The sequence below is a fragment of the Condylura cristata genome, unplaced genomic scaffold, assembly GCF_000260355.1.
Source record: "Condylura cristata isolate star-nosed mole 26May11 unplaced genomic scaffold, ConCri1.0 scaffold00003, whole genome shotgun sequence".
In the NCBI taxonomy this organism is placed as follows: domain Eukaryota; kingdom Metazoa; phylum Chordata; class Mammalia; order Eulipotyphla; family Talpidae; genus Condylura; species Condylura cristata.
Window position 1 is genome coordinate 1534405 of NW_004567104.1, and position 12074 is coordinate 1546478.

Genomic DNA, 12074 nt, shown 5'->3' on the forward strand with positions numbered 1-12074 from the left:
TTTCAAAACAGGATGAACTCACTGCTGTGAACGTTAAGCAAGGTTTCAACAATCAGCCAGCATTTACTGGAGATGAACATGGCTCAGCCAGAAATATTGTAATTAATCCGTCCAAGGTAATACTAATTGTCTGTTTCCTCAAATTTCTATAAAAGTGTGTATATTTGACATCTTGGATAGTTCACATTGATGAAGTAATGTTGTTTAAACCACAGTTGATGTTCAGAGCTTCTCCACATGCCCCGTGTGCTGTGCTCCCCAGAATGTTGTCATGTTTCTTGGTGCAGTCCTGGGCCTGCCTTCCTCATTTTGGTATTTTTTCACCTGTGTTCAGCAGTGCTAGTTTACTCCAGTTACATATGTCTTATATTCCAGTCTTATATTTTAGGTTTGTCTGATTTGCTCATGACAAAATTCAGGTTACATTTTTGATAAGACCACATTCTATATAGCCATTTGCCCTATTACTAGTTCTTCTAGTCTTTATCATCTAAGGTAGTGTCTGCTATCACCTTATATTGTAAAAGCACTAGTGATTATCTCGTAATAATCTCTGCAGGGTGATACTTTGAGGCCACACAAATATCCTTTTATGTACTATTTTGTCTGTGATTTTTTTTTAAAAGGTTTATTTATTCATGCAGAACTGGGATATAGGCCAGAGGTGAAGGGACAGTGAGAAGATTCACCAAAGGTAGAGAGGATGGAGCAGAACAGGCAGATTGATGAAGTACACTGCTGAGGGGAGCAGCGGGTGGGTCAGGAGAGATCTGCCACACTATGTGGATCACCTCCAGACCAAGCGAGGATCAAGCTCAGTGGCTTTAGCTTTTTAGTGCTGTGCTTTAACCTGCCGCGCCACCAGGGAGGGACCCTGTCTGTGTTTTTTTTTTTTTTTAATTTTATAATAGTTTATTTTTATATATTTTTGTGCATTTTTCCATCTCAGTTACAATCCCCTTGGGTTTTCCATCACTAAATCACCCATGTGCCATCACCATAGTCCAGTACATTTCCCTCCCCCCACTGTTTTTGATCCCATTCCTCACTCCACCCCCACAAAATGTCTGTGATATATAGCTATTCATCATTATCATTATTTTCTCACCTGTTCTGTTATATTCCTGCTATGAGAGAAACCATCCAGTATTTTTCTTTTTCTTTCTGGCTTATTTCACTAAACATGATCTTTTCCAGCTCTATCCAAGTTGCTGCAAAAGACATGTGTTTCTTTTTTTGGTTGCTTAGTAATATTCCATTGTATATATGTACCACATCTTTTTAATCCAGTCATCCATTTTTGGGCATTTGGTTGTTCCCATGTCTTTCCAATTGTGAATAAAGCAGCAATAAACATGGGGGTGCAGGTATCTTTCTTCTGTCTGTGACTTTTAACATCAATTTGGAATGATTTATCTTGTGGTTCTAGAAAAATGCTGGGTTTTAAATTGCTATTTCTTGTACATTTGTTAGTTGAAATTCTTTTGTAAAGGACACCCCCAGGTTTTGTTATTACTTTGAGTGCCTGCCCTTTTTAAAACTTGAATTATCTTCATTTTAAAATTTTATGTTCAGATTATCAAATTGTCTCATGCTTGGCCAGTGAGGCTGCAGTAACTTAGCTTTTGGGTCCCTCTGATAGCCCATCATTCTTTGAATGCTGTCCCAGTCTGATCTTTTTCTTTTCCAGCCCAATCTGGGTGCTTGGCTCCTTGTTTCTACTACAGGTTCCTAATGTCTAGTCCTTTTAGTGGACAGACATGGGAAATGTAAACATTTCTTTTTTATCTTTTTCCTTTCCCCCCTCCACTTCTTTTTTTTCTTTCACCTGTTCATTTGTCCATCTATCTATCCATCCACCACTTCTATATAAATTCCACAGGGATTATTAACATTTATTCATTTACTCCATGTTACTAATACATGGTACATAAGGTACATAATAAAATGTATCAGTGCTGCAGTAGTAACACTAAAATTATTATTGAGATTCATAATTTCTATAATGCTTTTTGTGCCAACACTGTCTTTCATTAAGGGTTATATAGTGAGAATATTGTGTTAAAATTTTCTTGACTTGGGCTGTCTCTGGTGGCATAGTGGGTTAAAGCACAGCACTATGAAGCTGTCTACAGCCACTGCAGTGTGAATTTGTTCCCTGGCCAGGGAAGTGACCCAAATGGCACAGCATACCTCTCCTGTCTCGCTTGCCGCTCCCCTCAGCTATGTATTTTACTCGATATGCCTGCTCTGCTCGCCACTCAGTATCTGGTGAATCCTCTCACCTCCCCCCTCCCCCGCCCCATCATACCTCTGGCCTGTACCCCAGTTCTTGTGTGCAATAAATACAACTTAAAAAAATTTTTTCTTGACTTACATCTTTTTTTATTTTCTGTGTGGCTGTATTAATAGATATAGAGATGGCATTTTTTTCTGTTTGTGATCTTTATTAAAGTGTCATATTTAGAAATAGAAAGAAATCAAACATAAATTTCTATAATTCTTCCCCTTCCTTATAGATAACCTTTGGGAAAGATTTATCATCCTAGGTCTCTTTTGGTATGGTCACAAGTATACACATATACATATATACTTGACAGTTTGCTAAACTATAGCTGAAATATTCAAATGATCTGAAAGAAAATAGCATTTCCTATGTTTAGTTTTATTGATTAGTGTTTTTAGTTTTGTCCTTTTCCAGTCTTGATATTCTTTTTAACATTATAACCACAATTATGTGTAGGTAGGAGTTTGCACTCTACTTTTCTTGATGGTAAAACTTTATGTAAAATTTATGCTATTTTAGTACTTATGAGAGTTTTTATTATGTTTATGTATCCATTCACATTGTTGTACAGCTATTACCACCATCTATCTCCAGAACATTTTCAACTTCCTTAATTTATATACTTTAAAACAGTAACTTTATTTTCTAGATACTCATTCTTGAGCCTGAAGTGTTCCTGTTAATAATTAATGATCAGATAATGTTGTATCATTTATTTGCTATAATAGACTGAAGTTGCTAGCTAAAGCAATTAGCTGGTTGACAAGTTTCTTGTATTTATTTATAAAGAGGTTGCATTCATATTTAAATATATAGCTTTTGTTCTTTAGGATAAATTCCCAGAGGAATATTACTTGTTTAGAAGGTGCATTAGTTGATGAGGGCTATCATAACAAAATACCACAGGTTGGGAGGCTTAAATGACAGAAATTTTTTTAAAAAAATTATTTAATTTCCTTAATTGAGACAACATTTGTTTAGAACACTGCACATGATTTAGGGAAATAGCTTCATACCTCCTCAGTTGCATGTCACTGTGCCACTTTCATCACCAGAACTCCATCCCCACTTTGTTCTCAGCCCCACTTTACAACTCCTGTACCAGCCTTAATTCTGCAATCATATTTTCAGTATTTGTTTTGATTTAGTTTTACTAGTTCATTTTTTCCCTTTATTTTACACATGTGAGTGAATCAATCAGTTATTTTTCTTTCTGACTTATCTCACTTACCATCTTACTTAGCATAATCCCCTACAGTTCATCATGTTGTCACAGATGGTAAGAGCTCACTTTTTTTTTACAGACCAAGTAGTACTCCATTATGATGTTCTTTTTGGTTTATGCATACAAGAACTGGGGTGTAGGCCAGAGGTACAGCAGGTGAGAGGATTTACTGGAGACAGAGTAGGGAGCAGAAGAGGCATATCTACTGAGATACACTGCTGAGGCGAGCAGTAGGCGAGACAGGAGAGGTCTGCTGTGTCATGTGGGTGAGCTCCCTGGCCAGGGATGCAACTTGTGCTGCTGATAGCATGATGGTGCTGAGACTTAATGCCTTGTGCCACCAGGGAGGCCCCTGTACCACTTCTTCTTCTTTTTTTTTTTTTTTTAAAGATTTTTTATTTATTCATACAGAACTGGGGTACAGGCCAGAGTTGCAGGGGCAGTGAGAGGATTCACTAGAAACAGAAGGGGGGGCAGAACAGGCAGATCAACAAAGTACACTGCTGAGGGGAGCAGCAGGCGGGTCAGGAGAGGTGTGCCACGCCATGTGGTCATCTCTGGGGCAGGCAGGGATCGAACTCATGCAGAAGTTACTTTTATTCTTAGTGCTGTGCTTTAACGTGCTGTGCCACCAGGGAGGGCCCCACATCTTCTTAATCTCTGTTTGGCTTATGTGTGTCCTCACATGGTTTTGCTTTGTGTACACATATCCTGGTGTTCTTATGAGGATACCAGTTCTGTTGGATTAGGGCCCCCTCCCTCATGACCACATGAGACTTGAATTAGCCTTATAGGCCCAAATTCAGTCTCACTTGTGGGTAAGGGCTTAACCATCTGAATTTTGAGAAAATACAGTTCAGTCTATAACAGTATGAATGTTGTGTGCCTTGATGTGAAGTGTCAAATTGCTCTTGGTTGTATCAAGTTTTTTGTAATTTAAATAACAATAAATAGAAATAACCTTCATCACAACTTTTGCTGTTGTCCCTCTTCCTGTGAGACTTGCATAAGTATTCAAACTTTTTCAGGGGCATTTGATCTTATAAATATACAAAATATGTAAACTTTAGTTTAACCCCTAAACCTCTTTCCATTTTCTTATCAAATGATTTGAAAATAGCTTAGAATGGATGGAAATAAGTTTTAAATTAGGCTTTATTTTCTTGACTAGGGAGTGCAAATTGAGAGAAACCTTATGGAGAACAATTTAGTAATGCTGGTTAGAATTTCATAATCCTATAATTGGAAGTCTGAATTTTATCTGAAAGCTGTTAGGTACACATGAAAGTCTATTCATGAACAGGATTTCTAATATCAAAAGATTGAAACAAACAATCCAAATGTCCACAAACAGGCACTTGATGAAAGACAATGTTATGTATAAACACAACATATTATGTTAGGTATTTATAAATACTAATGAAGAGGCTCTGTCTATAAAGATGTGGAAGTTTTCTCAGATTTTTACTAAATGTACATGAGAGGGGGGAAAAATGAGGTATTTGAGTTTGCTCATATGTGTTCACATAAATACTGAAAGGGCACATAAGGAAATTGTTACATACAGAAATACAGTGTATACTAATGGTAGATTTTGGAACTTAGTAATAAGGCTCTTTACTTTTGGATTTCAGAATGATGTGACTATTGCTATTCAAATTAAGTGTTATTATCATGTTTTGATTATTTATATACCTTAATTTACATTTTTCTTTTGAATTTTTGGGAATCTTAACATTGTTTACATTATGTAGTTGAACCCAAGGTTTGTTGGGAATAAAAAACACATATTTTTAAAATGTATTCCATTGTTATTAAATACATACAAGGAAGTATAATAAGATGTTATTGTCTGAGATTTCTCAGACTAGTCTTTTTTTCCTATTGGTACATTTGCTTATTACAATTAAAATAGGAATGTAATGTCAAATTAAGAGATTTTCTAAATGTAATCTACAGATGTTTGTATTTGTGTTAAACAAACATTTGGATTGTTTGTTTCAATCTTTTGATATTAGAAATCCTGTTAACATGAATAGACTTTCATGTGTTTCATGTTTTTGTTGTAAACACCAAATATCAATAAAGAACTTTAAAAAGTTTGTTACTTTGACTACATGGGTTTCAATAACTGGTTTTACTGTATATTTGCATGTAATTCCCTGTTTTGACAGTCTGCTTAAAAATCACATTTGGTTAAAAGTCACATTGTAGTTTTTTTTAATTATTATTATTTATTTATTTATTTTTGTTTCGTTACGTGTTTTATGCTGAGTGACAGTGACCTCTGCTGTTTTGAGTCTTTTTATTTTTTAAAGATTTATTTATTTGTACATACAGAACTGGGGTACAGGCCAGAGGTGCATGGACGGTGAGAGGATTCACCAGAGATAGAGTGGGGAGCAGAACAGGCAGATTGACTTAGGACACTGCTGAGGGGAGCAGCGGGTGGGTCAGGAGAGGTCTGCCAAGCTGTGTGTCTCACTTCTGGGGTGAGCCTCGAACTCATGCTGAAGTGGCTTTAGCTTCTTAATGCTGTGCTTTAACCCGCTGCGCCACTAGGTAGGGCCAGTTGTTTTATTTTTAAGAAAATGTAAAGCTTAGACAATTTTTTCCCCCCTAATCACAAAAATATATTTGTTACTTCATTGGGGTAGACTTTATTGAAGGTTTTTATTAGAAATTGTTGCTTGCATCGTATTAAAGAATTGTAGGGATTGAAATGTGACATTTTTATAGGAGTTTTGAAAATTCGAATATGAATTCACTTAAAGATATTACTTTATTCCCTTGACCCTTTTTCCTTTCTTTTTTTCTCTTTTAAACTGGCTCATATAAAAATGATACCATAATTAACAGATTCTCTCTTACTTCTAGCACCATTCACAGCACTAGGTTTCTCTTGAAATACTTGTACTCATGAAACTGGCAGTCCAGTACAAAAACATTGAATACTTAACTTAATCGAACCTTTTGTAATTTGTCACTGAAATAAATTAAATTTCTCTAGACTTTCAAAAAGAGCACGAATGAGTTTTCTTTCTGAAATATGCACTATTAAGATGAAGCAAGGAGATGAATGATTCACGTATGATTGCTAGGTTTTCTGCTCTTCTGCTCTGCACTCAGGAAGAAAACTCACTTTGAATGGGTATGTAGTCTGACAGGGAGAAAGTACAACTGAAGATTCAAGCAGAACCCATTCTCTTGTAACTTACTGAGGATGTCATCAGCTTCACTTCCCAGAGGTTCCAAAGGCTCTTCTTTTTTGTTGAGGTGCTTATAAGGAGCAGAGCAAAGATACACTAGCTTAGTTTAAGGAACTCACAATGCTTGTGATGTATAGTGTCATCTTATTTCCTGATGTGCTGACTGAAGATTTTTTTAATTAAAAACAATAAAATTAAGACCCTCCCTGGTGGCACAGCAGGTTAAAGCACAGCACTAAGAAACTAGAGCCACTTCAGCATGAGTTCGATTCCTGTCCTGGAGGTGATCCATATGGAGTGGCAGATCTCTCCTGACCTCTCACCACCCCTGCTCCTCTGGCCTGTACCCCAGTTCTGTATGCATAAATAAATAAATCTTTTATTTTTTATTTATTTTTTAATTTGTGCATACGGAACTGGGGTACAGCCCAGAGGCTCAGGGGCAGCGAGAGGCTTCACCAGAGACAGTGGGAAGCAGAACAGGCAGATCTACGAAGTACACTGCTGAGGGGAACAGTGGGCAGGTCAGGAGAGGTCTGCCGGGCCAGGTCGTCACCTCTGGGGCAGGCGGGAATCAAACTCATGCGGAAGTGGCTTTAGCTTCTTAGTGCTGTGCTTTAACCCGCTGCGCCACCAGGGAGGGCCACTAAATAAATCTTTTTTTTTTTTTAAATTAAAGTACTAATACATTTCTAATATATTTGTTTATTGTTTTCTATCTTTTCCACTCCTGTTTCCACAGATTGGAGCTTATTTCAGCAGCATATTAGCTGAGAAATTAAAGCTTAATACTTTCCAGGACACCGGAAAGAAGAAACCACAAGTTAATGCTAAAGATAATTACTGGCTGGTCACTGCTCGATCCCAGAGCGCAATTCATAGTTGGTTCTCTGACTTAGCAGGAAATAAACCACTTGCTATTTTGGCAAAAAAGGTATTAAGTATTTCTTAAGTCATTTTAATTCTGCTTTTATAAAAAAATGAAGATATTTGAGATAATGTTCAGATATATTTCTTTTCCCCAATTCTCTCCAAAACAGTAAACCTCTATGGCAGGTGTGCTGTGCATTTGCTATTTCCCCCTTTTTCTTATGTTATGTGGTGACTATGACAATGAGAAATGTACATTGTACAGTACAGAGGAAGCAGTGTATATGGGCAATAGGTAGACAACAAGACTTCGCTTATTTCTATTTTCAGTTTTCGTAGTCTAGGATTTCCCATGTGTTATAAAAGTTCTCACTTTGATGTTATATCCTTGTCTTTAAAAGTAATCATCCAGATGCTTTAAGTTTAATCTCTCCTAATAAGCAAGATAAAGATAGTAATTCTGTGTGTGCTTGAAACATTTCATTGAAAAGTGTTGTTAGAACAAAATAGACAAGTTTGTGCATAGCTCCCAACTTTTTGGTGGGGAGTAGTTGAGTGTGGGTTGGTTCTTTTAAAATCTTTGTCTTTGATTATTTTCTTCTAGTGGGAATTAACACTGGATTCAACAGTCTTATAGTTCAGTAATATAGATTCCTTGAAATTTACATGAGAGCTAGAAACCACCCTTGAAGTCTTGATCTTCTTGACTTCTTGCCATACCTTTCAAATAATCCTACCGGTCTTTTCTCATCCTCTCTAAAATCTTTTAGTTTTAGGTATCCATCTTCTGTTCCTGGTAGTAGTAGGTTTTCATTAGTCACATTGGTGCAGGCCCTGTTTAGAGGTGAGCTCCTTTGTGCTTGTTGTTTTTCTAAATCAATTCTGTGAAAATGGTGCCTTTTTGTAGCTCCCATTGACTTTATTTTATCCCAGTGTCATAGTATTGTGTTGCCTTTCATAGGTTTCAGTAGTTAAAGGCAATAGGGATCCTTGAAAAGCACAAAAATCCCAGTAGCCACCTTTTGACACTCAGTAAGTGTTTTTTTCTCAACATAGACTAAACGGTGGTGAACATTTACTAGGATGGCCTATGAATTGCTTCTTAATATGCTATAACTCAGAGAGCATCCTTTGATATTGGTAGTTTTCTACCAATAATGCCTACCCTTCATATTGGTTATTACCTTCACTCCAATGTAGCCAGCTGGACATCATTCTTTTTAGGTTTTCCTTTTTTAAAATTTAGAATTATTTTTTGGTTATTTTCTGAAAGTGAATTTATGTCTTTGCTTTAGGGGTATAGGAAATAATGTACCCATATTAGAGTCAGTGTAAACATCTTTTAGCTGTCAGCTGAATTATGGTATATTAGCCATTGTTCTTCTCTCTTTACTAGGAGCTGTCTCTGGCCAAGTCAGGTGTTCCTCAGGTAAGCCCTGATGATCATTCTTTGCAAAGTTAAAGATTTTTTTTAAAATAATACTTTAGAATTAAGTTATGAACTAGTTGTTTCTTGGGCATTTGAACAGTCTCTTCCCTCCCAGCCCCTCTTCAGCATATTGTCATCTTGAGATGGCAAAAGTTCTCTCAGTTAGGCAAAAGGTTGCATTCTATGCATGCTATTCATATTAGAAAGTTCAACTATTTCTTCCTTCATTTCTGGTATTCATCTGTGAGGTAACTTAATGCAGAATATATTTCAGCTAATATCCTGAGTCATCATCCAGCTCTGAGAGTTCAAAATAGTTTTCTGTATGGCTGGATCAGGTTTCTAGACCTGGTTTTCAGATACTATAAAGGTCTAAGGACTTCCAAGTATTTAGCCACAGGGAGATCAACAATATGTGTTAGGACCTTTCAACTCCATCACAATTGTAGCTGGACTTGGAAAAGTACCCTACTGACCTTGTGGGATATACGCTTCTTGTTCTTGAGACTTTATGAGGGGCCATATGTTCACTTCAGGTGACTTTGATTAATATATGTGTATATATATATATATATATGATATTTCTTTTTTCCTTACCTCTGCTTAGCAAACAGGATGCTGATGACAGTGTGTAACCGATAAGAAAGATGACACAAAGGGAACCCTTTTATGGATGGAAAACCATCATATGATAGGTGTCTCAGTTTTATTTTGGTACTTGATGTAGTTTTGGCTTGATTCAGAAACCAAATGGCTGCCTAGTGATTGCCTAGGTTCAGCTTGAAGTTTAAGTGAGATGGTTTCTTCAATGAAAATGAAATCCCATCACTGTATGGATGTCAAACTTGAATCAGTATAAATATTTTTTTCCTTCTTCAGTTAGCTTAAACTGTAAATTTGACAAAACCATCAACATGTGTCTTCTTCATTAGTTTAATAACCTTCACATATGGTCTTCTGATTTTTAAAGCCTTTGATTTGAGTCATTCATTTCTCTTAGATTCTGCCAGTTGGGTCAATGAACATGGGGATGTACCTTGTATTATTAATGTAAGAACTTTGGCTCAGTTTTGTTGCGTTTCATCTAGACATTTCATATGTTCAAAGTGATATTTTTCTCCTGTCAATGGTTATTCAAAAGAACTTCTTTAGACAGTAATGTATGGGGTATTTTTTGGAGACAAATTTACATTTCTGCTTTTGCCCCTCTTGTGGTGTTTGGTCTTCTAAGCTTTGGTATGTGTGACTGAGAGGTGAAACCTGACCTTGACAGTTCAAATTTAGCCTATTGGTACCATGCTTAATATTCTAGTGAAAAGCAACAAGCCAGTTCTTAAACTGAATATTTGAGCATGTGCTTTTCTTATCCCTGGTTAAATGATAGTCTGTAAGCCTCTGGGGCCTTGTGTTCTATGAAAGATATGCCTTATAAGCTAAATTTTCAGGATATTTTTTTGTGAAAATGTACTACTGTGGCCTGCACAGAGGAAGTCTTATAAGTTTGGTCTTGTGTAACTTTTATCTTGTGTGGATCTGCAATATAGTTGCCTCTGTTACGGAGATTATGCCCTAAAGTCAGTAATTAAGGGAGGACCTGTACATGATCAAAGTTTTTTTTTTTTTTGCTTGCCCATAAAATATAGCATATGTACACACTGCATCTATTGTCCCACCAGACAGCTTTTACTTCAACACTGGAGCAGCTTGGTGTTTCCTTGGTAAGGAAAGGTGAAATATCTGGTTTGAAAGGGCCATGTTTCCATACTTTCTACCAAGTATATGGATAATCATTAGTAAATATAATGCAAAAACTTCACTAAATGAGGATTTGTCTAAAATGATAGAAAAATGCCATCTGTGCTGGGAAAGGAATAAGAACAAGCAGAAGCCTCAAGACCTCCTGGGAGATTCTGCCAGTGCCTACCTGACCAGTAAGAACCTGACAGGTGACGGAGAAGTAGCCATGCCTGTAGGAAGCTCCCACCTACATCAGCCAGATTTTAGAGGAAGTAACAGGGAGAAGAAAACTCTCAGCAAACAGCAACATAGGTCTTCAAAAGAATAATACAACACACAGAGAGAACGAGTCTCCAGAATTCAGTATCAAAAACATGGAAGATATGTTCTACCTATCAGATAGAGAGTTTAAAATTGCAGTGATAAATAAGTTCAAAGAAATGGAAGAAAACTCATAAAAATGAATGTTCTTAGAAATAAAATCAGTGAACTAAAGACAGAAAATCAAGTTGTATGTTAGATGCAAATGTTTCCAGGATTTAAAAAGAGAAGTATGGAAGATATAAAATTCAGGCGAAAGTTAAAGAAGTAGAATATATTAAATGCAAAAAGGAGTGTGTGTACTTGAAAATGCAAACATACAAAGAATCCAGGTAATGAAGTAAAAAAGTGAAGAGCCACTTCAAGAATTACTGAACTCCATGAGGAAAGGCAACATAAGAATAATGAGGAAAACCCAATGGAGGAGAGAGAGCTGAACAGAAAATTTGTTTAAATAAGTAATGGAGGAAAACTTCCCAAACCTAGTGGAGGGAATGTATGTACAAATCCAGTAAGCTAAAGGAACCCTGGCATACCTAGATAAAAGGAGATCTGCATCAAGATATACAGTCAAGAAATTTATAAAAGTTCAGGACAGAGAAAGAACATTGAAACTGACAAGGGAAAAGAAACAGATATATTGATATAGGTGTACCAATCAGGCTAATAATCATTCTCTAAAGAAATTCTATGGGCAGAGAGAAAATGGAATGAGGTGTATCAAACATTTAAAAACTGACAGCCAAGAACACTCTTATTTTGAAAGACTCTCTTTTAGATACTACAGAAATAAAGGCCTTTTCAGACAGAGAAGCACAAGGCATTTGCAAACACGAAGTTACTCCTCTAAGACATCTAAACTGAAGACAGGAACATATAATTTTTTTTTATTAAAAAGTTTATTTTTACATCATTTTGCACATTTTTTTTTTCATCTCAATTGTAACCCCACGGGTTTCCCATCACCAAATCACCCCTGTGCCACCACCATAGTCC

The 12074-nt window shown here is 36.4% G+C and overlaps 1 protein-coding gene across 1 annotated transcript in view; it reads left to right on the forward strand.

Moving 5' to 3' along the window:
• The window catches only part of MED12L (mediator complex subunit 12-like), a 347532-nt gene that overhangs the window by 25969 nt on the left and 309489 nt on the right, over positions 1–12074 (forward strand). Inside the window, exons 2-3 of the mRNA XM_004675377.2 lie at positions 12–116; positions 7464–7655. Of these exons, the coding sequence (XP_004675434.2) occupies positions 12–116; positions 7464–7655 (297 nt within the window). The remainder of the gene's footprint in view (positions 1–11; positions 117–7463; positions 7656–12074) is intronic.